Source organism: Trachypithecus francoisi, unplaced genomic scaffold, assembly GCF_009764315.1.
Source record: "Trachypithecus francoisi isolate TF-2019V2 unplaced genomic scaffold, Tfra_2.0 Lachesis_group8, whole genome shotgun sequence".
Classification (NCBI taxonomy): Eukaryota; Metazoa; Chordata; class Mammalia; order Primates; family Cercopithecidae; genus Trachypithecus; species Trachypithecus francoisi.
The window spans coordinates 8801274-8828991 of NW_022681473.1; the positions used below are offsets into that span (position 1 = coordinate 8801274).

A 27718-nucleotide genomic window follows, 5' to 3' on the forward strand; every position below is an offset into this window, starting at 1 on the left:
AGAGCCCCTCCTGGGCAATCTGGGCCTGGCAGTACTATAAGCCACCAAGACAGCTTCACTCGGGTGCTCCATGGGCATCAGACTGGCCGGCCTGAGGGCTGCACACCTCAACGCACGTTTCACGAAAACCAAATATGCAGCCTGTCATCAACTCCTGGACTGTCACGGACACACCCTCATTATTTCATATCATGAGCCGCCCCAGAGTTTGTTAGAAACTGATTTTATTAATAAGTCACATGATACAAAAGAATGAGAACATTCAAAGAATGAGTAAAATCCTGCTTTGTCCCAAAGGACAAGCAGAAAATGTTAAGGCACAATGGATGCTCAGAAAACAAGACGCTGAAGGGAAAACACGCCACTGTGTACTCAGACACACACACTCCAACCCACCACACGGACACACCCTCGCCCGCCCATCAGATAAGAATTCACCTGGAATCAGGCCAGGCGCGGTGGCTCAAGCCTGTAATCCCAGCACTTTGGGAGGCCGAGGCGGGCGGATCACGAGGTCAGGAGATCGAGACCATCCTGGCTAACCCGGTGAAACCCCGTCTCTACTAAAAGTACAAAAAATTAGCCGGGTGAGGTGGCGGGCGCCTGTAGTCCCAGCTACTCGGGAGGCTGAGGCAGGAGAATGGCCTAAACCCGGGAGGCGGAGCTTGCAGTGAGCTGAGATCCGGCCACAGCACTCCAGCCTGGGTGACAGAGCGAGACTCCGTCTCAAAAAAAAAAAAAAAAAAAAAAAAAAAGAATTCACCTGGAATCAGCTGGGGGCGGGGGCTCATGCCTATGATCCCAGCACTTTGGGAGGTCGAGGCAGGCGGATCATGAGGTCAGGAGTTCAAGACCAGCCTGACCAACATGGTGAAACCCTGTCTCTACTAAAAATGCAAAAAGTAGTGGGGCATGGTGGCATGCACCTGTAATCCCAGCTACTCAGGAGGCAGAGGCAGGAGAATCGCTTGAGGCAGAAGTTGCAGTGAGCCAAGATTGCGCCACTGCACTCCTGCCTGGGCAACAGAGCAAGACTCCATCTCAAAAAAAAAAAAAAAAATCACCTGCAATCAAAGCAATGGGGCTGGGACAACCTGCGCTGGAGCCGCCAGAACAGGTGGGCAGGCGGCTTGGTGAGACCGAGCAACTCTGGGAGGGGAGACGAGAACTGGCAGCTGACATGACCCTGTGGCCAGGACATTCCAATAGACTAGGGGCACTTCCCAGGCCTCTTCTTTCCGCCTATTATTTTAACAAATAAAGTCCATGCTGCCGGAAGGCAAGCCCACCTCAAAACACCTGGCACATTCACAAGCTACCAAACAGAGGAGGGTGAACGGGCTCTGATACTTGGAGTAGAGGCCCGAGCTTCCTCTCCCACGGTTTTCCACCAGGAACAGAAGACAAAGGCAAGCCCTGTGCTGCCACAGGAAGTCCCAGGAAGCACCTGTGAGACCCGCACACCCACCTCGGAGGGTCCCAGGGCTGGGAAAGCCCTCCTCTCAGGGGCTCAGCTCATCTGGGACAAGACAGAGCCCCTGATGCCTGGAGGGCAAGCTGGGACCACAGAAGCCAAGCAGCCACATCAAAGTCATCTTGCCAAGTGTCCTCGAGAAAGAGACTGTCTTGTGTAGCCCAGGCTTTTCTGGGCACGCACTGGCCCCCGAGGAATCCACGGCGCTGCATGGGAAGGAGCGCGCAGCAGAGGTTACCCGGGTGCTTCCTGGCGTTGCCCCGGCACAACTCAAATGAACAAAGACCAAACTAAAACCTGAAGACCCAGACACGGGGAGGAGAGGGCAGGTCTGGCCAGTCCCCTGGGGAGCTGCCTGGGCTCCAGGGAGTGCCCACTCGGGGATTTTCAGGAGTTTTTCAGACTGTGAGTGTGGGTCTGGAGGCCAGTGGTCCACAGGACAGCCACCTCCCAGCAGTGACATCACCACAGACTACCAGAAAGGCATGCTCCTTCTGCTGTGTCGTGCCTGCAAAGGAGACCCAGAACGAGGGGCACAGGACCCCAGGTAGGGTCCTGCCTGGCTCCCTCCACTCCTGATTCAACTAGGGAGGTGTGGGGGGGGCCTCACCATGTTTCTGTCCTGGTTCAATCCAGAGAGGCCCCTCCCACCCTCCTCAGAGTGGTGGCCCAGCCTGGCAGGTGGCCCTGGTGGCTGGGGGTGAAGCACCAGCAGAAAGCAGGCAGGAAACTGGTCATCCAAGTTCAGGGGTGGAGCACTAGCAGAAGGAAGGCGGGGACTGGTCACCCAAGTTCAGGGGTGGAGCACTAGCAGAAGGAAGGCGGGGACTGGTCACCCAAGTTCAGGGGTGGAGCACTAGCAGAAGGAAGGCGGGGACTGGTCACCCAAGTTCAGGGAAGAGGTCAAAGGCACAAACTGGACCTTCAGGTCCCAAACCTCAATCCTTGGTCCTCTGCCACTGGAGCTGCCACTGGGTACTTTGGAACAGGGACACTGTCCATCTTGAGGTGGGCACAAAGACATGTTTCTAGGTGAGGGTGGCAGCTGCAGCTTGATCAGATGGTCCTGAGATAGCAGCAGGGCCCAGTGTCTGGGGGAAGGGCGGGCAGGCTGCAGAGGGGCCCTGCGGAAGGCTCTGGCCAGCTTTGCACAGCCCGGGGCCAGTCACTTCTCTGTGGTCTGAGAAATCTGCTGAGGCAGCCCACCCCATGTGCATGACCCATGAGACTGCTGCAGCCAGCCCCTGTCCCTCAGGAGGACAGTGCTGGGCCAGGGCCCCCAGTTGCCCTCCTCCTGCCGGGTGCGGCGTCCTCAGCCCTGCTCCAGGCTGTCGCTGGGTTGCACCACGGTGTAGCTCCCCTGGCCCAAGGACAGCTGCCGGCTGAAGAAGGACGTGGTGCGCTTCGGCTTCACTCGCCTGATCCCCTTGCCTGCAAGGGAACGGGAGGGCACACTGAGCAGAGGTGCTGTCCCTGTGTGAGGGGGCTCAGGCCCAGGAAGCCGGGTTCTGGCTCCAGCATGACGGCTCCTTCCAGAGCCTGGTCAGACTGAGCTCTCCTCATCCGAGTCTCAGCCCCCCTCAGCATGCTATAGCAAACCTGAGCAGCGCTCCCTAACACTGCCGACCTAAGGTCATCACAAACAAGGAGGGTCTTCATAGCCAAGAGAAGCCTGGGGAGACACAACAGCTAATGCAGTGTGGGGTCCTGGTGGGATCCTGGCACAGAGGAACGTCTGGAAAACACTATGGAAATCTGACTTTGGCTAATAATAGCAATACCGGGTCATTAATTAAAACAAAAGTACCATATTGCTGTAAGACGTCAGTTTTTGTTTTTTGTTTTGTTTTGAGACAGAGTCTTGCTCTGTCACCCAGACTGGAGTGCAGTGGCGCGATCTCAGCTCACTGCAACCTCCGCCTCCCAGGTTCAAGCGATTCTCCTGCCTCAGCCTCCTGAGCAGCTGGGACTACAGATACACACCACTACGCACACTAATTTTTGTATTTTTAGTTGAGATGGGGTTTCACCATGCTGGCCAGGATGGTCTTGATCTCTTGACCTCATGATCCACCCGCCTGGGCCTCCCAAAGTGCTGGGATTACAGGTGTGACAGGGCCACTGTGCCTGGCTAATTTTTGTATTTTTAGTAGAGATGGAGTTTCACCATATTGGCCAGGCTGGTCTCAAACTCCTGACCTCATGATCTACCTGCCTTAGCCTCCCAAAGTGCTGGGATTACAGGTGTGAGCCACCATGTCCCACCTTTGTGTTTTTTTTTTTTTTTTTTGAGACAGGCTGTGTTGCTCAGGCTGGAGTGCAGTGTTACATTCATGGCTCACTGCAGTCTTACCTCCTAAGCCCAAGTGATCCTCCCACTTCAGCATCCCCAGTAGCTGGGACTACAGGTATGAGCCATGGCTAATGTTTTTCTAGTTTGTGTAGAGACAGGGTCTTGCTCGATTGCCCAGGCTGGTCTCGAACTCCTGGACTCCCTGTCTCTGTCTCCCAAAGTACTGAGATTACAGGTGTGAGCCACCGTGCCTGGCCAAGACGTTAATAATAATTTTTTTTTTTTTTTTTTAGACAGGGTCTCACTGTCACCCAGGCTGGACTGCAGTGTTGTGAGCATAACTCACTGAAGCCTTAACCCTTCTGGCTCAGGTGATCCTCCCATCTCAGCCTCCCAACTAGCTGGGACTTCAGGTGTGCGCCACCATGCCCTGCTAATCTTTTAAATAGAGATGGGGTCTTGCTATGTTGCACAGGCTGGTCTTGGACTCCTAGACTCAAGCAATTTGCCTGCCTCGGCCTCCCAAAGTATTGGGATTATAGCCATCTCACCTGGCCAAGATGTTAATTTTAAAATGTCAAGCAACAGAAGAAAAATGAGCAAAAGAAATCATCAGTAATTCAGGAAGGAAATCTAAATACGATCAAGCATGTAAAAATTTGCAATCGATCAGGCACGGTGGCTCACCTGAGGTCAGGAGTTCGAGACCAGCCTGGCCAACATGGTGGAACCCTGTCTCTACTGAAAATACAAAAATTAGCCGGGCATGGTGGCAGGCGCCTGCAATCCCCGCTACTCGGGAGGCTGAGGCAGGGAGAATCGCTTGAACCCGGGAGGCGGAGTTTGCAGGGGGCTGAGATCACGCTATTGTACTCAAGCCTGGGCGACAGAGTGAGACTGTCTCAAAAAAAAAAAAATTTCCAATCTCACTGTGTTCAAACACCAGCCCAGACAAGTTCCCTTTGGCTCGGAATGATTACACTCATTGTGGGTGAGGGCACAGGAGGCAGACACTATCTTCTTTGCTGCGGAGGGTACACCTGGGTACAACCTCTCTGGAAGGTGGCAGGTATGAAAAGCCTCTTCAAAATCAGCATATTGCCCAGGCATGGTGCTCACATCTGTAATCCCAGCACTTTGGGAGGCCGAGGTGGAAGGATCATTTGATCCCAGGAGTCTGAGACCAGCCTGGGCAACATAGTGAGATGCTGTCTTGACAAAGAATTTAAAAATCAGCCGGGAGTAGTGGCTCATGCCTGTAGTCCCACCTACTCAGGAGACTGCAGGAGGAGGATTGCTTGAGCACACAGGGGGTAGAGGCTGCAGTGAGCCTTGACTAGGCCATTGCACTCCAGCCTGGGCACCAGAGTGAAACCCTGTTTAAAAGAAAAATCTGCACACCTTTACAACAGCAAGACCATTTCTAGGAATGTATCCTGAGGAAACAGTTCAGATTCTAAGGAAAGACTTTGCTGTAGATGTGCTGTTTAGAAAAGCTGAACGCTAAAAACTGTAATGCCCACAAGCAGAGGACTGGGTGAAAATGAGCGTGCTAAAACCATGCTAGGGAATGCCACACAGTGGTCCAAATTACACTGTAGAAAAAGTTTGCTTTTTCTGATTATAAAACTTATTCTAGGGCCGGGCGCGGTGGCTCACGCCTGTAATCCTAGCACTTTGGGAGGCCGAGGTGGGTGGATCACCTGAGGTCAGGAGTTCGAGACTAGCCTGACCAACATGGAGAAACACCATCTCTACTAAAAGGACAAAATTAGCTGGGCGTGGTGGCGCCTGCCTATAATCCCAGATATTCGGGAGGCTGAGGCAGCAGAATCGCTGGAACCCGTGAGGTGGAGGCTGCGGTAAGCCGAGATCACGTGACTGCACTCCGGCCTGGGCAATAGTGAAACTCCGCCTCCAAAAAAAAAGAAAAAACAATTATTCTAAAAATTACAAGACTTGTAAAAGATTTACATGCTCCAACAAGTACAAAGAAAAAGTCAAAGCTACAGCCACTGATGGCCACAGCTGGGCCCCCCTGCCTCATGCGCATGGCTGCACACATGCTGTCCTGTTACCCATTTCTTTTTTCCTTTTGAGACAGTCTCGCACTGTCGCCCAGGCTGGAGTGCAGTGGCTCGATTGCGGCTCCCTGCAAGCTCCGCCTCCTGGGTTCACGCCATTCTCCTGAGTAGCTGAGACTACAGGCGCCCACCACCACATCCAGCTAATTTTTTTTGTATTTTTAGTAGAGACAGGGTTTCACCGTATTAGCCAAGATGGTCTTCATCTCCTGACCTTGTGATCCGCCCACCTTGGCCTCCCAAAGTGCTGGGATTACAGGCGTGAGTCAACGTGCCCAGGCTACTCATTTCTTTTTTTTTTTGAGATGGAGTCTCACTTTGTTGCCCAGGCTGGAGTGCAGTGGCGCAATCTCGGCTCACTGTAAGCTCTGCCTCCCAGGTTCACGTGATTCTCCTGCCTCAGCCTCCCGAGTAGCTGGGACTACAGGCACCTACCACCACACCTGGCTACTTTTTTGTATTTTCAGTAGAGATGGGGGTTTCACCGTGTTCGCCAGGATGGTCTCGATCTCCTGACCTCATCATCTGCCTGCCTCGGCCTCCCAAAGTGCTGGGATTACAGGCGTGAGCCACCGCGCCTGACCTATTTATTTATTTATTTTTTGAGACAGAGTCTCACCCTGTCTCCCAGGCTGGAATGCAGTGGCGCGATCTTGGCTCACTGCAACCTCTGCCTCCTGGGTTCAAGCGATTCTCCTGCCTCAGCCTCCCAAGTAGCTGGGACTACAGGCGCCCACCACCACACCCAGCTAATTTTGTATTTTTAGTAGAGATGAGGTTTCTCCATGTTGGTCAGGCTGGTCTCAAACTACTGACCTCAGGTGATCCGCCCGCCTTGGCCTCCCAAAATGCTAGGATCACAGGCATGAGCCACTGTGCCCGGCCAGGGTATTCCTTTTTAAAAATAGGGTCTTGGGCCGGGCGCGGTGTTTCACTCCTGTAATCCCAGCACTTTGGGAGGCCAAGGCGGGTGGATCACGAGGACAGGAGATCGAGACCAACCTGGCTAACATGGTGAAAAGCCATCTCTACTAAAAATACAAAAAATTAGCCGGGCATGGTGGTGGGCGCCTGTAGTCCCAGCTACTCGGGAGGCTGAGGCAGGAGAATCGCTAGAACCGGGAAGGCAGAAGTTGCAGTGAGCCGAGATGACGCCACTGCACTCCAGCCTGGGCGACAGAGCGAGACTCCATCTCAAAAATAAATAAATTAGGCCGGGCGCGGTGGCTCAAGCCTGTAATCCCAGCACTTTGGGAGGCCGAGACGGGCGGATCACGAGGTCAGGAGATCGAGACCATCCTGGCGAACACGGTGAAACCCTGTCTCTACTAAAAATACAAAAACTAGCCGGGCGAGGCAGCGGGCGCCTGTATTCCCAGCTACTCGGGAGGCTGAGGCAGGAGAATGGTGTAAACCCGGGAGGCGGAGCTTGCAGTGAGCTGAGATCCGGCCACTGCACTCCAGTCCGGGCGACAGAGCGAGACTCCGCCTCAAAAAAAAAAAAATAAATAAATAAATTAATTAATTAATTAATAAATAAAAAAAAATATATAGGGTCTCATTGTTGTCACCCAGGCTGCAGTGCAGTGGTGCAATCGTAGCTCACTGCAAACCTCCAACTCCTGGGCTCAGAGATACTCCTGCCTCATCAGCCTCCCAAGAAGGTGCACTACAGGCATATACCACCATGCTCAGCTAATTTTAAGTACATTTTGTCGAGACAGGGTCTCACTCTGTTGTCCAGGCTGGTCTTGAACTTCTGGGCTCAAACGATCCTCTTTATCTTGGCCTCCCAAAGTACTGGGATTACAGGTGTGAGCCACTGTGCCCTGCCTGGGTACTGTATTTTTACCAGCTGCACTGAACACCCCAGGATGTGGTCACAACAGTGATTTACCCAACGCTTTATTTATTTATTTATGAATGAGACAGAGTCTTGCTCTGTCTCCCAGGCTGGAGTGCAAAGATGCAATCTTGGCTCACGGCAACCTCTGCCTCCTGGGTTCAAGCGTTTTTCCTGCCTCAGCCTCCCAAGTAGCTGGAATTACAGGTGCCCGTCACACACTTCGCTAACCTTTTTGTATTTTTAGAAGCGACAGGGTTTCACCATGTTGGCCAGCCTGGTCTTGAACTCCTGACCTCAGGTGATCCTCCTGCCTCGGCCCCACAAAGTGCTGGGATTACAGGCATGAGCCACTGTGCCCTGCCTACCCAACACTTTAATAACAGATGTTGAGTAGTTTCCCGGATCACATCCTGGACAATGCTGCAGAACACGTCTGTGGCGCAGCAGTGAGAAGGGACAGGAAAGGCACTATGGCCAAGGCCCAGGCTCGCGCTGCTCACTGCTGGGTCCTGAGATGGAGGCCAGCTCACACTGGGTCTGGAGCTGCTCTGCAATGCCTGTCCTCAGGAACGCCCCCTGGCGTGTGCATGTGCATGCATGTTTGTGTGTGCATGTGCACAGAAGGGCTGCTCACCGTCTTCCACGTAGTCGATGGTGGAGAGATGCTGGATCCGGCTGGACACCACGCTGCCCTGCCTCCGCAGCTTGGGGCGCTGAACAGGAGCCGGTGAGGAGCTGGGGTCCGAGGGCGGGCCCGTCGCACTGTCCTGGGGGCCTGTGGGCTCCGCCACTTGGCTCAGTTCAATGCAGTACTCAATGAGGCTGCTCATCAGTTCGGCCTAGGGAGGAGGGGGCAGTGTGACGCCTGGCCAGACCCCTCTTCCATGCCTGTTGCTGAGTCTGAAATGAGCTCTGCTCTCTGGTTGGGGAAGCAGGGGAGGGGACACACATCGCTCAGGAGGGAGGGAGTGGGGAGGCAGGGGAGCTGTCCCACTTGGACAACTGTGAAGGTGAGTCCTGGTGGATGAGGAGGGGTCCCCGGGTCTGGGAGTTCGGGTGGGAAAGAAAGAACCTTCCAGTCAGAAGGCACAGCCCAGGAAGGCTGACCCTGTGGGCAGAAGAGGTGGGGAGGGAGTGAGGGGAAAGGAGCCTGGCTGCTGCAAAGAGGAGGAAGAGTGGGGAGGCGGGGCGGGGAGGCGGGGAGCGCTGGCTGGGAGGAAAAACTGCAGCCAGGAGGAAGGGGCGAGATGTCACCGGGGTAGGGGCGGGCAGCTCCCCGCCAGCACATTCTTCAAAAGTGACTCCTACTCAACAGGTGTGAAGCATGAGGCACACTGACAGAAAAGATACAGCAGCCAGGTACCAGCAGGCACAGCTGGGCACCAAGGACAGGGCCCTCAAGGGTCTGAGGGAGTCACAGACAGAGGGCATCAAAAGGGTGGTGCCCTTAGTCAGGGCGCAGGTATTTCCTGAGCGCCTCCCACGTGCTAGGCACTGCTGCAGGCCTAGGAGAAGGTGAGTCCAAGTAGACAGGAATGGTCACCTGTGCTCCTGACTGGTGGGGTTGGGTCAGACGCTGGGAGTGGCCCTGCGGAGACTGGCCTGGCTCCTGCCTTTCTAAGGGCAGCTACAACCCCTCTGGGTGGGTGAGGGGGGCACTGCTGCCTGGCCCAGAAGGAAAAGCAGAGGCCTGGTGGACTCTCCACACTCCCTGCCCTCAGCTCAGTCCACCCGCACTCCTCTGCTCACCGAGCGGACTCCACCAGCCAAAGGGCAGTGGGCTGGCGAGGGGACGGCAGCTGGTGGGGACAGAGTCCTGAGCTGCAACCATAACAGGGAAGCCTTCTAAGTTCCCTAGAACAAAAACTCCTGCACAGCAACATGCCTCTGAGGCTCAGGGAGCCTGCCGTTCAAATGCAGCTGAAAGAGGAAGTTCCGTTGAATATCCGTCCAAGAAAAAACTCAGCAAGCCAGGGTCAGAAAGGAACTTCCTCAACCTGATTAAGCACATCTCTGAAGAACCCACAGCAAAATCCCACTTATTCAGTGAAAGACAATGCTTTCTCTCAGGCCGGGTGCCTCAGGGACGCCTGCTCACACCTATCCATCCTACACTGGGGGTCAGAGGCACTGTCAGGCAAGGCAAGCAAGAGGCACAGATTGGAAAGCGAGACCCAGCTTTCTCCACTCACAGACCACACGACTGTCCACATAGAAAGTCCCAGGCCAGGCCGGGCACCGTGGCTCATGCCTGTACTTCCAGCACTTTGGGAGGCTGAGGCGGGTGGATCACCTGAGGTCAAGAGTTTGAGACCAGCCTGGCCAACATGGTGAAATCCCATCTCTACAAAAATACAAAAATTAGCTGGGTGTGGTGGCAGGCTCCTGCAATCCCAGCTACTCAGGAGGCTGAGGTGAGAGAATCGCTCGAACCTAGGAGGTGGAGGTTGCAGTGAGCTGAGATTGCGCCATTGCACTCCAGCCTGAGCGACAGAGCGAGACTCAGTTTCAAAAAAAAAAGGCCCAGGCAGACACAGGGGCTCACGCCTGTAATCCCAGCACTTTGGGAGGCCAAGGTGGGAGAATCATTTCAGCCCAGGAGTTCAAGGTTAGCCTGGGCAACATAGTGAGACCTTGTCTCTACAAATATAATAAAATAAAGTTAGCCTGGCACGGTGGTGCACACCTGTGGCTTGAGATGATAGCTTGAGCCCAGGAGGCTGAGGATGCAGTGAGCTATGATTGCGCCACTGCACCCCAGCCTGGGTGACAGAATGAGAGTGTTTCAAAAAAAACAAAAACAATTATATTTCTTTTTTTTTTTTTTTTTTTTTTTTTTGAGACAGAGTCTTGCTCTGTCGCCCGGGCTGGAGTGCAGTGGCCGGATCTCAGCTCACTGCAAGCTCCGCCTCCCGGGTTCACGCCATTCTCTTGCCTCAGCCTCCCGAGTAGCTGGGACTACAGGCGCCCGCCACCTCGCCCGGCTAGTTTTTTGTATTTTTTAGTAGAGACGGGGTTTCACCATGTTAGCCAGGATGGTCTCGATCTTCTGACCTCGTGATCCGCCCGTCTCGGCCTCCCAAAGTGCTGGGATTACAGGCTTGAGCCACCGCGCCCGGCCAAACAATTATATTTCTATACAAGGAAATGATCAATTGGAAATTGAAATTAAAAACAATGGCATTTACAGTAGCAACGAAAGAAAAAAAAAACAGGGATAAACCTAACAAAAGAAATAGAAGCTTTGTATGCTGAAAACTATAAAATATTAATGAAAGAAATCAGAGACAAATAAATGGAGATACAGAAATAAATGGAATGGAAGACTTAAGAGGTCAGTTACCTCCAAAGTCATCAATGCAATCTCAATAAAAATCCTAGGCAGCCTTTTTTCAGGGGGTGAATGGGGAGTGTCCTAGAAATCAACAAGCTGATGCTAAAACTTCTATGGAAATGCAAAGAAACTGGAATAGCTGAAACCATTTTGAAAAGAACAAAGTTCTGAACATCAGTCTACCTGATTTCAAGACTTATTATAAAGGTTCAAAAATCAATATATCATGTGATTATTAGTGAAAGACACACACAGATCAGTGGTTTAGAAGAGGGAATCCAGAAATAGACCCACATATGCACAGCCAATTGATATTCAACAAAGAGGTCAGGGCAATTCAACGTCTTCTTTCCTTTTTTCTTTTTTTTTGAGACAGAGTCTCACTCTGTTGCCTAGGCTGGAGTGCAGTGGTACCATCTCAGCTTACCACAATCTCTACCTCCCGGGTTCAAGTGATTCTCGTGCTTCAGTCTCCCAAGTAGTAGCTGGGATTACAGGCGTGTGCCACCACGCCTGGCCAATTTTCCGTATTTTTCGTAGAGACGGGGGTTTCGCTATATTGGCCAGGCTGGTCTTGAGCTCCAGGCCTAAAGAGATCAGCCCACCTTGGCTTCCCAAAGTTCTGGGATTACAAGCATGATCCACCGAGCCCGCCAATTCAATGTCTTTTCAACAAATGACACCGAAACAATTGAGAATCTGTAAACACGAACATGAACATTGACCTGTATATCACACCTGATGTAAAATATTGACTGGGATGGCTGGTAGGCTTTTATTTATACAACTTCCACAAGAAAACGTGACAAAATCTTTGTGGTCTTGGGTTAGGCAAAATTTCTTAGGAAACAAAAAGCATAAACCAGTCTCCGTCTCAAAAAAAAAAAAAAAAGAAAAAGAAAATTGTGAACTTTGAACATAAAGGTGAGAATATCTTGGAGTTCAAAGCCATGAGGCAGGGAGAGGAGTGCCCTCGAGGGGGGCCAGGAAAATGGGGAGAAGCAAGGGAAGCTGGGGGAGGAGGTGGCTGGTGGGGGCGGAAAGAAGCTTCCAGGAGTGTGTGGTTAAGCTGAGAAGGGGGAGGGGCCTCCTGTGGCAAAGCAGAGGCCCATGGGGCTAGGAGCAGCCCCCAGCGTGGGAGGCGCGGGGTGGGGTCTGGCTGTGAAGGGAGGGGTGAAGGTGGGGAAGGGCACCAAAAGGAAGCTGGAGAGGTGTGGGATGAAGGATCCAGAGAGACCCGAGATGAAGGCAGGACGGGGTGGGAGCAGTCCTGAAAGGGCCCTGTGGCAGGGAGGGGCCTCGGATGTGACCCAAGTGGGAGAGGAACGGGCAGGGGAGGGAGGCTGGGGTGGAAGAGGTGCTCGGTGCTGAGTAAAACACGCCGAATGAAGGGGAAAATCAAACACAGGCTTGGAGAGGCCCAACGCTTCCACGCCCACCATGGGTGACTGTGAGCAGGGTCACAACAGCACTGCTCTTGGGGACAGGAGGGGAGGGTGCAGGCTGGTCTCAAAGCACTGGGCAAGCCCTCAACAAACAGCTGCCCGAACCCACAGCTGCCACCGCCACCGGCATGGAGTCCGCAGACCAGGCCTCCTGACCTCCCAGGGAGGCTCTGGGTCAGCAGGAGTCAAGGCACCCCTTGTGCCCAGGCCGCTTTCATCCTCAGGCCCAAGGCAGCTTCTCACCTCCTTCCCTGCTAGCCTGGTGCGTCTAATCGTCTGGGACCCAGGGCACCTGGGCCCAGCCTCCCCACCCGTGTGCAGGCACCACCCGTGCTACCTGCTTGGAGTAGATCTTGAGGAGCTTGTTGACAGGCGTGCCCTCGCTGTCTCCATCGAACTCCAGCCACAGGATGGGCTCCTCCTCCTCCGGTGAGGTGTGGTCCCACGACAGCTCCTGGAAGCGCAGGCCCAGCAGGACGTGCTGGCCAGCAGGAGACACAGAGCCAGGCTTGACCCCTGGGCAGAGGTCTGCTCCCCACCCCATCCCACTCAGACACCACCAGGAGGGGACACCTGGCCAGGGCGTGTGCCTCTCCAAGGCTGAGTCTACATTTGTTCGCTTGTTTCTCTAAGGATAGAGCCTCAGTTTTCATCAGAGCCTCCCGGGGGCTGCGGTCCAGGGAGGCTGAGATCCCCTCTCCCACAACAGTCCCACCAGCGGGCCAAGCCCCTGACAGCTGGGGATGCACGTGGGGGAGGAGGCAGGTGGGGAAGGGGAGCCTCTTCTATGAGGTCGGCGGTGGCACCTAGCATGAGGCTGAGCTGGGCCCTGCCTCCCAGGGCACAGATGGCAGGAGGGGCTGAGGTCCCTCTTCCGGGACAACCAGAAGCCGGTCAAAACTATTCTGCTGGCTTAGGGGTTAATTTCTGCCCAGGGACAGGTAATCTGCCCCGCGGGGCTGGCTGCTGACACGGCCCTCTTACCCAGGGCTGGCCACCAAATGCAGGGAGAAGAAGACATGGTCAGCCCAAGAGGGCTCCCCAGCAATGGGGTCTTCTGGAGCACCAGGCTGCTCTCTAGCCATCAGCCAGGCAGAACAGAGGGCCCTGCTGCCCTCCCTCCACTCAGGGGTGGAAGTCCCAGCTGCAGCCTCCCCTGCCCCGGCCACGCCACAGCCTAGCATGTTGGGCAAGAGGACCCAGGATCACCCTCAGGAGCTACAAAGACATCTGAGGGAGGCAGGGTCCCTCCCAGACAGTCCGCCCACCTTGCCCCCAGACCCCCACAGGCCCAGAGGAACCAGCAATGCCTGAGTCAGGAGCCCCTCCCATCCTCTCCACCCTGGAGGAGCTGGGGGCGGTACCTTCTCTCTGTTGTCAATGACGTGCACGCCTTCCAGGCTGATGGCCACAGAAACTGGCTTGCGCCCACCCCGGTGCAAAAAGCTTTGGGCCGGCTTGTCAACCTCACCGTGGAAGAAGGCACATCTAGGGAGGGGACTGGGGTCAGCCTCCGGCCGGCACCAAAAATGCTGAGGGAGGCTGCTCGAGGCCCCAGCCTGGGCCCTGAGAAGCTTCTGCTGTTTGGGTGACTAAACCCGCTCTGGGGAAGGGAAAAACGGAGGTGGGATGAAGGGGAGGCTTCGTGGGGAGGCAGCATCGGAGCTGGCAGTGTGGAGGGAGAAGGGCCTGATGGCACATAGAAGGGTGGGCACTGCAAGCGGAGGGAAGCACGTGGCCCCAGGCGTGCAGCAAAGCCAGTCATGTGGGCCTGGCACTTGGTCTGGGGGCCGGGGCTGCGGCAGGAGGCCAGGAGAGCCTGCTGGCCACTGTCCAGGCAGACACCTTTCAGCAGCAGAGGCCTGCTGCGAAGCGCGAGGAGGTGAGGAGAGTGTCTCTAGGGCTCAAAACTGAGAAGAGCTGCCGCCTGTCCCTCCTGCAGGCTCGCCTTCTCCTATCCCTCGGGTTCACCCTTGCCCTCACCACCCACTGAGCCAGAGCCCAAGTTAAACCCCGCTCTCTCCACGCAAAGGGACGGAGCCGGACACCAGCACGGGCCACCTTGAATTCCTAGGGTCGTCCACTCCAGACTCCTCTGGAAGACTTCTGTCCCCCAGGCTCAGCTGATGGCCAGACCTCCGATTTCACTGAGGAAACCGAAGCAGCCAGGAGAGGGCCACCTGCCGGTCAGCACACATGGGCTGTCACCTCCGCCTCAAAATCACTACAAGACCTGTTTCTTGACCCCATTTTACAGCAAGGCTGTGACAGCTGGTCACACTGTCTCCATCCCTGCTCATGCTCGCCCACCAGGCTGGAGCCCACATACCTCGCTGGCTGCCAGGAGGACAAGCGGGACGTGCGCTCAGAGCTACTGTGGGTGGAGCCCTCCTGCCTTGTTAGGGGCCCAGGGCCCCTTCTTACCTGGCCCACACTTGCCTCCCAGCATCTCTCCAGGCTTCAAGTACCATCCATATGCATAGGATTCACCAAATATGAGCTCCAGTTCAGACTACACTAGACACCAGATGCCCACTCGAAGTTGCCAGTGGGGCGTCTAACAAGCATCTCAAAATCAACATGTCCAAAGCAAGCTCCCAGCCGGGCACGGTGGCTCACGCCTGCAATCCCAGTGCTGTGGGAGGCTGAGGCGGGAGGATCACTTGACCCCAGGAGTTCCAGACCAGCCTGGGCAACAGGCAAAACCCCGTCTCTACACAAAATACAAAAATTAGGCTGGGCATGGTGGCTCCCAGCACTTTGGGAGGCCGAGGCAGGCGGATCACCTGAGGTCAAGAGTTCGAGGCCAGCCCGGCCAACATGGTGAAACCCCATCTCTACTAAAAATACAAAAATTAGCCAGGCGTGGTGGTGCCTGCCTGTAGTCCCTGCTACTTGGGAGGCTGAGGTAGGAGAATCACTTGAACCCGGGAGGCGGAGGCTGCAGTGAGCCAAGATCATGACATTGCACTCCAACCTGGGCAACAAAAGCGATACTCCATCTCAAGAAAAAAAAATAAAAATAAAAAAAGCCAGGCATGGTGGTGCACACCTGTGGTCCCAGCTACTCAGGAGGCTTGCTTGAGCCCCTGAGGTCAAGCCTGCAGTGAGCTATGATTGTGCCACTGCACTCCAGCCTGAGTGACAGAGCAAGACCCTGTCTCAAAACAAAAACAGGCCGGGCACGGTGGCTCAAGCCTGTAATCCCAGCACTTTGGGAGGCCGAGACGGGCGGATCACGAGGTCAGAAGATCGAGACCATCCTGGCTAACATGGTGAAACCCGTCTCTACTAAAAACACAAAAACTAGCCGGGCGAGGTGGCAGGCGCTATAGTCCAGCTACTCGGGGGGCTGAGGCAGGAGAATGGCGTAAACCGGAAGGCGGAGCTTGCAGTGAGCTGAGATCCGGCCACTGCACTCCAGCCTGGGCGACAGAGCAAGACTCCGTCTCAAAAAAAAAAATAAAAATAAAAAACACATTCCTAAACTTTCCCTGACCGCTCCACAGCACCACCCCCAGCTCAGCCGATGATAAAACCATCTGCCAGGGGCTTAGGCCAGTCCTCTCTGCCTCGTCCACTGCACATCCATCTGGCAAATCCTGTCACTCTGCCCTCAGATGCCCTGCATCTGACCATCTCACCACCTGTTCTGACCACAGGGCCCGAGCCACACCCCACCCTCTGGTCTCCTGGCTGCCACCTGTGCCCACTGACAGGCTCTCCTCAACCTCTCTGTTCTCGTCTCTCTCCACTAGAACGTCAGCTTCACCAGGCAGGGGCATGGTGTCTGGCTCAGAGGGGCCTCCAGTGCCCAGGGAGCGCGCGTGCAGCAGGTGCACAGAGCTGTTTGTTAGACACCAACTGTGTGACAGAGACAGCTGGCTGAAGGTGAGGTCGGCCGGCCAGTGACCAGGTGACTGTGCCAGGTAGGAGGAGAGGACCCATCCAAAGGCTCCCAGCCCCTGACAGGGGAAAGGGGAGGAGGACAGGTGCCCAGTTTGGGATGGTGGGGCCTGAGGTGCTCGGGACAAGACACCACTTCATGGGGACACAGTTCAGCTGGGGCAGAAGTGGGCTCACTGGCAGCTGTGCTAGCAAAGCCCAAGGACGGTCTGCGGGGGTTGGGGAACTGCGGTGCTATGCCTCTCACCCGTAGAAGGGCAGCTCGTGGCACTTGAAGAGGTAGGCACGGTAGTGGGTGCCCAGGGCGGCCTCGCACCCGCCGTCGCTGCCGACCTCCTGCACCTGGCGGTAGGCGTTCAGCAGGCCCTGCTCGCCTGGCCCGGCCCTGGTCCCACGGCCCCGGAGGGCAGCAAAGAGACCCTGGCCCCGCTTACAGAGGTGGGCAGGGAGGAAGGAGTCCAGCTTCTCCCTGTGGAGGAAGGAAGATGGGTGCTAGCAGCCCAACTAGAGGTGCCAGGCTCACAGGGGAGGGCGGGGGAAGCAGGGCTGCCTGGAGGAAGCGGACATACATCTACTTCCAAATCAGACACTGGGTAAGGAGCCCAGGAGGAGACCCAGGCACCAGACAGAGGGGGTTCGGTTCTTGGCCCCTCTCCGAAGGGCAGACTCCAGGGCTGGCCTGCCTCTGCCACGAGCAGCTGTACAGCTAGTGAGAGGCACCTCCTGTCCTGCTCCTGCTTCCTCTGTAGAGTGGGGATGGTGATGCCCCCACCTGTCCTGGGTGAGCTCCCCTGGCCCTAAAACCTGACAAGCTCTCCAAGTGCAGGCCTAGGACTGTGATGGGGCTCCCTACGAGGCCCACCTGGGGCTGTCCCTCTGGCCATCCAACCTGAGGTCACTGTCTGAAGCCAAAGGCTCATCCTGCGGCTCCAGATGCCTGCATCTCCAGCCAGGAACAGGAACCTGGGCCCCCCATTCCTGCACTTCCCACCAGTCCTGCCTTAGCCAGCAGCCTCTGCACTGCAGCCCCATGTGCATCAGGGTCCCCCACGGGACCTGGTCCTGTCTCCCAACCTTTCCTGCCTCCTGCCTGGTTGGCTACCACGTACCCACCCAGGAAACTCATAGCAGCTGAAGGGACAGACTTCGCCCCCAGAAAGGAAGGAACCCACCACCCTGAGCGCCCGCAGTGTGCCCTGTACTGCAGAGGTCCCCCTGCCCCCACCTGCAAGGGCACACAGACACACAGGGCAGCCCGGCAAGTGACGGAGGCCCAGGAGGCGGGCCCAGGACTGCAGCTCACAGCAAAGGCGAGAGGCTGAGGGAAGGTCTGGAGGCCAAGCAAAGAGCCCCCACCCGCCTGGAATCAGACTGCAGCAGGAGGGTTTCAGAGCAACGTCTGTGTCACCAAGTCAGGACCGTTGGGATTTCTGAACTGGTGGAACTTTTATAACCAAAACGGGTGCAGGGGTTTTAATGCTCTCAATGCTTTGTTCTGCCAGATAAAAACGTGAAAACGCCAATCTACAAACAGCACAGGCTCACAAAAGAAAGGGCATGTCCCCCCACGAAGCAGGAGAGGCCCTGGCATAACCGCAGCTGATTCCCCACCTCAGGCAGCGGGTACTGTGTGGGCTGTGGACCAGCCATCAGATAAGCTGCAGTCAGAGCGCTCAGTTTTTGTTTTTGTTTTTTAAGACAGAATCTCACTCTGTGGCCCAGGCTGGAGTGCAGTGACACACTCTTGGCTCACTGCAACCTCCACCTCCTGGGTTCAAGTGATTCTCCTGCCTCAGCCTCCCAAACAGCTGGGATTACAGGTGCACGCCACCACACCCGGCTACTTGTTGTTTTTAGTAGAGATGGGGTTTCACCACGTTGGCCAGGTTGGTCTCGTACTCCTGACGTTAAGCGTTTTGCCTGCCTTGGCCTCCCAAAATGTTGGGATGACAGGCGTGAGCCACCACGCCCAGCCCCTTCACTGGAATTATTTCTAAACCTCAGGATAATCCTCCATGGAGACCAGAGACTGGCCTGGGCTTTGGCAGGGCAGACTCAATCCTCGCCACCCAAGGCCCTGCTAATTTACACAGCAGAGAGCTCGGCTCTTGGAGAGAGGGCTGGGAGGTGGACAACCAGCGTGCTGACTGCCTGGGGAACATCCCAGGAGTCTGGAACTAAGCTGGCCTGTTACTGGTGACAAAGGGTCAGTATTTGGTTGGTCTCTGGCTGTGACTCCAAAAGCCCAGCTCCTCTGACCTCGGCCGGAGGCAGGGCTCCAGATTCTTCTCCCCGACTTTACTTCACCTGAGGCTCCCGCCCAGGGCAGGTGAGGAAAAGGAGGCTGAGGGGCAGAGCAACTGCCTAGGGCCAGAGTGAGCATGCGGGGCTGAGGCCTCCTGACTCCAGGACCCTGCCCCCACCTTGCGAGACCGAAGACTGCTTGTAAGTTCGATTCCAAGGACAAACTCCCCAACCCAGTGCCCCCGCCTCAGGTCACACAGGCCCTCACCTCAGGGCGCAGGCTGCCGGCTGGCCGGGCTGGTAGGGCCCGAGCTGGACGCGGCACACCAGGGCACCCAGAGCCTCGCAGTCCTCCACGTCGCACGGGTAGCGCGCGGCCAGCACGTTGCCCTTGGCCTCCTCATAGAGCAGCCGCAGGACCTCCTCGTCGCGGATCTGCAGGCAGGTGTGGCAGGAAGAGCCGCTCAGCTGGGCTGGGGCAGGGAGAGCCGCTCAGCTGGGCTGGGGCAGGGAGAGCCGCTCAGCTGGGCTGGGGCAGGGAGAGCCGCTCAGCTGGGCTGGGGCAAGGTGCGAATCTCCAGGGGTCTAAGGACAAGGAGGCTGGGCACAAGGGGCCGGGCCTGGTGGGGCCACCAAGGCTCCTGCCTCACCTGGAGCTCCCGCCGCTTTGGGAAGAATACGTTCCTTCGGAACTGCAGGAAAGGCTCATCTGGGGAGACAGGCTAGGTCACTGCCAGGCATCCCCATTCTGCTTAGCCCTCCCCTCTCCCCTGACTGGCCCAGGCCCCGGCCACCAACCACAGCTGAGAAAACCAGAGGGCTGTGCAGAGGGTGGAGTGCGCAGCTCATTCCAACGTGCCCGGGCAGCTCCCAGCCCACGCCCCACTGGGGCTTCTCTCGGGGACCCCTTCCTCCCCTGCCAGTGGTGGCTGTCGGAGCCTGGGGGAGACACAGGCCCTGCCCCTCAGTCAGGGCAGCTCCTTGCTGGCAGGGCCCTGGCTGGGCTGGGAGCCAGAACTGCAGACTCAGGTGGTCCCGAGGCAAGGACAGACAGGCAGCAGCACTGACCCATGGCCACGTCGTCGTCCGGGGCACTGGTGAAGCGCAGCAGCAGCTCCGGCCACTGGCGTCCCAGCTTGTAGGGCTGGTGCTTGGGTTTCAGCTGCACCTCTGCAGGACGAGATGGGGAGCGGCCCATGCAGCCTCCGGCCAGTCCAGCAGCTGCCCTCCCACCTATCACACTGCACAGCATGACGACAGTCACAACCAATAGTAACTGAGCAGGTGCCAAGGGTCCAGAGCCATTTACTCTGCAATAACCCTATCCCCCATTTCACCCATGGAGCAAATGAGCCTGAGAGGTCAAGTTCCTTGTCCAAAGTCACACAGCAAGCGACGAGGGTCTGGCTGCAGGCACAGCCAGCCACTACCTGTTCACTGCAGCCCCGGGGCAAGCTGAAGCTGGAGGCTGTGGCTGAAGGAAGGCGCTAGGGCACAAAGGAACCCGCAATGCCATCAGGAAGCAGAACCTGAAATTGGCAACTGGGGACCAGAGGCCCGAGGGGCTGCCTTGCCCTCCCCCTGGCAGAGCCTGGGCCTCCCCGTCGTCACTTCCCACCCCCACCTCCAAGGAGCTCTAGCTGACCTTCCATCCTGCAAGCTCTGCACCTGTGGCCCACCCGCAACCCAGCTCCTGCCTGGCCCTCCCACCTTATCTCCTCTCACTGCCTCTCTCGCGCTGCTCCTGCCACCCTGGCCTTTTTTTTTTTTTTTTTTGGTTGTTGTTTTTTTTGTTTTGAGATGGAGTCTCGCTCTGTCGCCCAGGCTGGAGTGCAGTGGCCGGATCTCAGCTCACCGCAAGCTCCGCCTCCCGGGTTTAGGCCATTCTCCTGCCTCAGCCTCCCAAGTAGCTGGGACTACAGGCGCCCGCCACCTCGCCCGGCTAGTTTTTTGTATTTTTTTTTTTTTAGTAGAGACGGGGTTTCACCGTGTTAGCCAGGATGGTCTCGATCTCCTGACCTCGTGATCCGCCTGTCTCGGCCTCCCAAAGTGCTGGGATTACAGGCTTGAGTCACCGTGCCCGGCCTACCCTGGCCTTCTTAAATCTCCTGACTAGAATCTCAAGCCATCCCCAGCTTGCTTGTGCCAAGGCCTCTGCACCTGCTGTTCCTCTTTTCCTGGACTCCTTTGTCCCAGATCCTCCTGCGGGTGACTGAGGTCTTAGTTCAAGGGCCGCCTTCCCTGGACCCCTAACTACTAAGGCAGCCCCTCCTCAAAATTTGCCATCACCCTGATGGTGCCATATCTGTTTGCCTTCACAGACTGATCACTACCTGACATTCCCTGCTGCTGCCACCCACAGGGCTGTGGACTTGGTCCACCACTGTATCCCTGGGGCGCAGTGACCTCACCAGGGGTTGGCAGAATGACCAAGTGCACCAGTCCAGCCCCTCAAACTCCAGGCTGCCCCATGCCACCACTGCTCTGGACCCAGAACTCAGTGCCTCAGGCCAGGAGGGATAAAGCCTTTCAGCTCACACACCAGCACCCACCAAAACACAGTGGCCACGGGGGTCTCTGCCTTCGAGAGGTGTGAGGCCACTTCCAGGTTCGTCCAGAGATGTATGGGGATGTCTGTCACCCGGGTACAGGAGCCAGCGCTTGCCTCAAGCCTCCTGAGCCCTGCCTGATCCACATCTCCCCGCTCTACCCTTCCGCAGTCCCCACTGATGGCCGATCGCCTCTCCTGCCGGCCTGTGGCCAGGGGTCCTTGTCTCTGCTCTTTGGGCTATCTGGGCCTTCCACCTGGAAGAGCAGTCATAGCCTCCAATTGGGCCCCCCTGCCCACAGCCCTTCCACCCACCCCTGCATCCAGCCTCTGCAGCCCTTTCTCGTCCCATCATTTCTAGTCCAGATTTCCCAGAGGCTCCACAGCCCTCCTTTACAACCTAAACCCCGGGCCCCACCCATGTCACCACCTCCAGTAGGGAAACACCATTTATTTACCCCCAATAGTCGCCTCCCTACTGACTGGGTGAAAGGGCTCCATCAACACCCCTCATGGAGTCCTCATGCTCTCTCTGTCTGGAAACTCAAAGGATGTCAGGGTTGGAGGACACAGAGATCACCCACTTTACAGCGGGGAAACTGAAGCTCGGGAAGGCACAATGCCTGAGGCCACATGGGGCTAGTGGCTAAACTAGGAACAGAGCTCTGCTTCCTAAACCGCCCTTCACCATACTTTAGGCCCTAAAGTTCCAATGGTGGTTGGGCGCAGTGGCTCATGCCTGTAATCCCAACACTTTGGGAGGCTGAGGCGGGTGGATCACTTGAGGTCAGGAGTTCGAGACCAGCCTGGTCAACATGGCAAAACCCCGTCTCCACTAAAAATACAAAAATTAGCCAGGCGTGGTGTCACTTGCTTGTAATCCCAGCTACTCGGGAGGCTGAGGCAGGAGAATCGTTTGAACCCAAGAGGCGGAGGTTGAGTGAGCCAGGATTGCACCACTGCACTCCAACCTGGGCAACAGAGTGAGACTCTGTCTCAAAAAAATAAAAAATAAATAAATAAAATAAAGTTAAGTTCCACCAGTGCCTTCCCTCCTGTATTCCCAGCATCTAGAATACCACGTAGCCTGAGAGAGGCTTTGCACGTCCTCGTGGAACGAGCGCAGTAATTGTCCCCAGGAACACCCTGGAGACAAGGATGCCCTTCCTGCTGTCTACAGCCCAGCCCTGACCAGCCTTAACCCCAAGCCCCAGCAGCTCAAAAGACTCCTTCCTGTCTTCAGTGCAGTCCCAGAGACTTCCAGATGGGGCCTTCCTGCCTGGAGGCTGTTATCTAAATGGGACGGAAGGTCCCTGGAGCCCTGTTCCATGCAGAGCGACAATGGCATTGAGAAGGCTAAGTCCTGCCAAAACAGCCTGCATGAAGGGCAGCTCCAGAAGACGGCGCCCCTCCCTGCCCTTGCAGGGCACTCACGGCCCTGGAGCATCTGTCACTGGTTCACCCCATCAGGAGTGTGGGGGCAGGGGGGCAAGGGTTCTGGGAGGCCCAAGTCACAGCTGAAGTGGCTTTTCAACCTCCCTGAACCCAGCCTGGGAACAGAGTGGGTGCTGACTTTGTGCCGGGGTCTTCTACCACCATCCTCCTGCGTGGGCTGGGCAACAAAGCAGCCCATTCATGTTAGCTCCTGCCTCCGGCTGTGGGACAGCGGGAATGTGGTGAGGAGGGAGCGGGGACGGAGGAGGTGAGAGGAGGAGGCAGGCTGCCCAGCAGGCTCTGGGAGCTTCTTGAGGCAGGGCAGGGGCCAACCCATGCAGAACTGTACCCCTAGCTTTCAGACACAAACCAAGGGGCCCACAGTCCTGACCCGAGGCCTGAAGGTGAAGGAGAGATGCCTGGGCTGGGCATGGGGTGGCCGAGGAGCCAGGGCAGCAGGAAGAGGGTGGGCGAGAACCTCCCAACAGCAGCTGAGCAGGAAGCTCCTACTGGCAGAGGGGAGGGGATGGAGGGAAGGATAAGGGTGGGGAACGGGGGTGCCAAATGTTCCCTCTCCCCCCACCAGCAACCTCAGAAGCCATAACTGCTGGGGGCCCCTTGGGCCTGACCCAGGCTGTCCTGGGACTGATCACCCGCTTCTGGCCTGTGTTCCTCTGCAACGAAGTGAATGTGTAAGCTAAGAAAACTCGCATGGCCATGGCACCGATTTACTAAACAACGACATGGGGCAGCCTCTTCCTTGACCCCCTACTATGCGAACCAGCAGGCTCAGAGACCCTGTTCACTGAGGGACCCCGGGCTGAGGGTCTAGAGAGCCACTGCCCCCAAGTCCCTCCATCTGGCAATCTCAGCCTGAAAGGGCAGGATGTGGGCGGGCACGAGGCCAGCCAGGCAGGGCTGGAGGCCCCCCTCCCAGAGAAGTCAAGTCTCTACTCTTCCCACCCTCACTAAGAGCCTCAGGGTCAGAGAGGCCAACTTCCTGGGCCATGTCCCTTCTCCTCCCTGTCCCCAAGGAACAGAAACAGTTCAAAGAGGCCGACCGGGAAGCCACTCAGGCCTGAATCTGTCTTGCTCCTGCCACACAGTGGTCTCATCACCTTAACCACAACTTCCTCATCTGCAAGACTGGCCTGGGCCTGAGGATAAGGTGAAATCAAGGCTCCCAAACACCACCCAGGTTGTGGCAAAGGTTATGCTCGGCAGAAAAGGCCCCCTTCCTCCCTCCCTCCTGCAGTACCGTTCCCAGACCACCCAGCCCCAGCACGACCTGGGGAGCAGGCGTGGCCACTCCTCCACCACCTGCAGAGAGACAGATAGCAGGGCCAGGAGCGGGGGCCTTCTCAGGGCTCTAGGTGCTTAGATGAGTGGACAGCTCAGGATAAACCCAAGTCCCACCTTCCCCCACGTGCAGTGGCCAGCGGCTCCAAACACTGCCCCCTCCCTCCTGTACTGGTCGGTGCTCTTCCAACCCTCCAGCCTGGGCTCCTCACTGCCAAGCCTTACCCAGCAGAGGGGAGACCAGCCAGAGCGCGAAGACATCCAGGGCAATGTCCGGGAGCTGCAGGACCTCGCGGACGGCGCGGTGCAGCTCATGGGCACTGAGCGAGGGTAGGTTCTCCACAGCCAGGGGCACCACCGTGTCATCCGCCAGGTATACCAGCACGTCAGCCGCTGTGATGGAGGCCAGGCAGGCTCAGCTGAGGCCTCTGCCTGGCACAACCAGGCCAGGCCAACCAGGTACCCTCTACCACCCACTGGGGCTGGAGCCCCCACCCTACACCCCTCAGGGGTGACCAGGGTTACACTCCTGAGACAGAGTCCACGCCAGAGGCAGAGCCCCAGCAGCCCCAAAAGACCCTATTGTGGCTGCTGTCTATTAGTGCTTCCTTGACACTCTCAAACCACCCAGAAACCCAGTAACTCCTGCCCAGAGACCAGCCCCACCCCAATCCCCCAAGATTCAAATTAAGCCTGGCCATTGCAAACCTGCCCCTCACCGCCATAGCTGCCCCAAGGATTCAGCTGTTCTTCTGCCCTGAACAAGAACATTCCACAGATGTGAAACTACGGCACAGAGAGGCTGAAACCATCCTGAGGCTATGGCAGTTAGTCTGTCTGGCTGGCAGGAGCGAGAGCTGGTAACCCACTGCTGTCCTTAGGCAAGTCTCTCTCTGACTCAGGCTAAGATGGGAAGAGCGGATTCCTTAGGTCACCCAGGTTAAAGCAAGTTCTCAGCTTCCTTAGGACTCTTTAAGTCTTAGGACTCTTTAAGCCTCAGGAGTCAATATCGGGTCTTTCAGGTCAGCCTGAAGCAGCCTAGGGAAGAATAGCCCAAATAGCTGAGAGTTCCCTGTGACAACTTGTGGGTTCCAGAGCCAAACGGAGACACCTAGAAGAGCAACCAGATTCCAATCCCCATCCCTGGGACTGCAGGCAAGGTGAAGGAACACCGAGCTTTGGGGCCGACATACTCAGGTTCCCATCCTTGCCTGGTTGCTGGCTAACTTCAGCGAGTCAATTTAAGTGTCAGTTGCCTCATCTGTAAAAGTAGAGCTAATACTCCTCCCTCCAAGAGTGTGTGGAAGAGCACGGTTTCTCGTCTACACAATGGAAGGTGCTTCTTGGACCCCCAGTCTGTTATGCTCCAGCAGCTACTCTCAGAGATCAAAAAATCACTTCCAGGAGGCTCAGGTTCAGATCCACTTCACAGGCAAGGAGAACTGAGGCACTGGAAGCTGCAGTACGTGATCACCTGGAGAGCTTCCATAGCCTGCCTGCGACTTAACCTCCCTAGGGCCCAGTTTCCTCCCTATCAAGTGAAGATCAGGATCCCTTTCTTTTTTTTTTTTTTTTTTGAGATGATGGAGTTTCATTCTCGTTGCCCAGGCTGGAGTGCAATGGTGCAATCTCAGCTCACCGCAACCTCCGCCTCTCGGGTTCAAGCGATTCTCCTGCCTCAGCCTCCTGAGTAGCTGGGATTTCAGGCATGCACCACCATGCCCAGCTAATTTTGCATTTTAAGTAGAGACGGGGTTTCTCCATGTTGGTCAGGCTGGTCTTGAACTCTCGACTTCAAGTGATCTGCCTGCCTCGGCCTCCCAAAGTGCTAGGATTACAGGTGTAAGCTACTGCGCCTGGCCTGATCCCTGCTTTCAAAAGGCTCTTTGGGAGAAAGAAATGACACAGCTGGGTGCAGTGGCTCACACCTGTAATCCCAGCACTGTGGGAGGCCAAGGCAAGTGGATCACGAGGTCAGCTGATCGAGACCATCCTGGCTAACACGGTGAAACCCTGTCTTTACTAAAAATACAAAAAATTAGTCGGGAGTGGTGGCGGGTGCCTGTGGTCCCAGCTACTCAGGAGGCAGAGCTTGCAGTGAGCCAAGATCGCGCCACCTAGCCTGGGCACTCTAGCCTGGGCAACAGAGCAAGACTTGGAAAGAGAGAAAGAGAGAGAGGAAAGAAAAGAAAGAACGAACAAACACAAAGAAAGGACACAGAGAAAGTGAATGTGTCACTTTTCTGTCTATGTTGCCCAGGCTGGTCTCCAACTCTTGGGCACATGTGGTCTGCCCACCTTGGCCTCCCAAAGTTCTGGGATTACAGGCGTGAACCACATCAGACCTCACTTTTCATTCATACAATCTCATTTGAATCTCACAGCTATGTTAAATAAGCTCATTTTACAAATGAGTGTGAGATTCATGAGGACCCAACCTGGCCAGTAAACAAGTGACAGAGCCTCTGACTTCTGTGAGTTTTCCACATCTGAATGTACCTTATTATTTCTTAGTTGATACATAAATTATCTTTAATGAAAAAGAAGAAAAGCCAGAGCCACTTCTCCAGGGCTAGGGTCCCAGGAGGGTGTGGAAGAGAGAGGATGCGGGTGGGACCCACCTCGGGCTCCCACGGAGGACACGCTGCTTCGGTGGGACCGCTCAGCGGGGCCGGGCTGCCCGGTACTGCCTTCTGTCCCGTCCATCTGCAAAGGCAAAGAGAAACAGCAGTTACCGGGAGCCAGGGATTGGGGGTTGGAGGTCTCCTCAAGCTCTCAGTGAGGACGGTAAGGGGTCCCGGGCTGGGTTCGCAAGGTTGAGTGGCGCTGCCTGGAGGGGCCAAGAGTGCAGACCAGGCACTGGTGGGAGGGGTGCGGGTTGCTACGGTCAAAAACGGAGGTCGACCGGGATGCCCAGGCAGGACAAGGCGCACCCCCAGCCGGGGACAGAGGCCCGGGCCAGACGTCGCCGTGCTCTCACCTCGCAGGGACACAGAGCCCGCCACCTGAGAGGCCAGGCTCCTGCCCGGAATCCGACCCCGCCGCCAAGCCCGCCACTGGCCGCACTCTGGCTCCCGCTAAGAACCCAGCCGATCGGGAAGCTACGCGGAAGCCGAGGCGGGAGGAAGCGCGGCGAGCGAGGCCCCGCCCCTCCGGCCCGCGGGAGCCAATGGGAGCCCAGGGCCGCCCCGCGCATGCCCGGACGACCGCCTCGCGTGTCTCGTCACGCTAGTAGGGTGGCGGCGTCAAGTACCAGCCCCGCCACCACCCGAGTTGTCCAGGGCGAGTTTCCCCTCACAAAGGCCCAGAGTGTTGGCCTGTAAGAGGGTTTGGCGAAGATTCGAGAATCAGGCTGGGGCGTTGGCATGCCCACGCTGGGACTTCGGGCTAGTTCCCTGCCTGTGAAATGGACACTTCGTGGCACGTGCCAGGGATCCACGCGGCGCTGGCAGTGCCCTGTAACGTAGCTCTCTCGGAAGTGGTCAGGAGAATGGGTCCTGGCCCGGTCTTATCCTGGACAAGTCCCTTCTCCTCTGGGCCTCCGTTTTCCTCATCTGTAAAATGGGGAGGTTGAACTCAAGGACTCCCAAGGACTATCCCTACTCTCAAATGATTATTAATATATGTCTATGTCAGAAAACCAGGATAGACACTCTGTTTTTCCAGGGAGCAGTCACATGAGCCCTTGCTATCTTACATAACAGTCTAGGAGATGTTGAGGTGTTCCCAGGCTGGGAGGAGACTTGGGGCCCCAAAGAGGCAGGTGTGAAACCACCTACCCTCAGGGCCATGTCACTGACATGTCCTGGTA

At 56.5% G+C, this 27718-nt stretch overlaps 1 protein-coding gene across 1 annotated transcript; it reads right to left on the reverse strand.

Moving 5' to 3' along the window:
• Nucleotides 1–207: 207 nt before the first annotated feature.
• On the reverse strand, nt 208–27072 carry FRMD8 (FERM domain containing 8). The gene is made up of 12 exons (XM_033207260.1): nt 26888–27072; nt 26529–26613; nt 24133–24300; nt 19695–19796; nt 19277–19335; nt 18895–19061; nt 16630–16851; nt 13841–13964; nt 12814–12957; nt 8332–8536; nt 764–2905; nt 208–438 (listed from the first exon to the last, which is right to left on the reverse strand). Exons 2-11 carry the CDS (start codon nt 26611–26613, stop codon nt 2787–2789), a joined length of 1395 nt encoding a protein of 464 aa, XP_033063151.1. The 5' UTR covers nt 26888–27072; the 3' UTR covers nt 208–438; nt 764–2786.
• Between the last annotated feature and the right edge of the window lie 646 nt (nt 27073–27718).

Excerpts from the sequence above, each read along its gene's own strand:
- FRMD8 (XM_033207260.1), bottom strand. The coding sequence starts at position 26,613 with ATGGACGGGACAGAAGGCAGTACCGGGCAGCCCGGCCCCGCTGAGCGG. Across the intron at positions 19,062-19,276 it reads CAAAGCGGCGGGAGCTCCAG|ATCCGCGACGAGGAGGTCCT; the intron begins GTGAGGCAGGAG and ends ACCTGCCTGCAG. Across the intron at positions 13,965-16,629 it reads CACGAGCTGCCCTTCTACGG|ATGTGCCTTCTTCCACGGTG; the intron begins GTGAGAGGCATA and ends TCCCCTCCCTAG.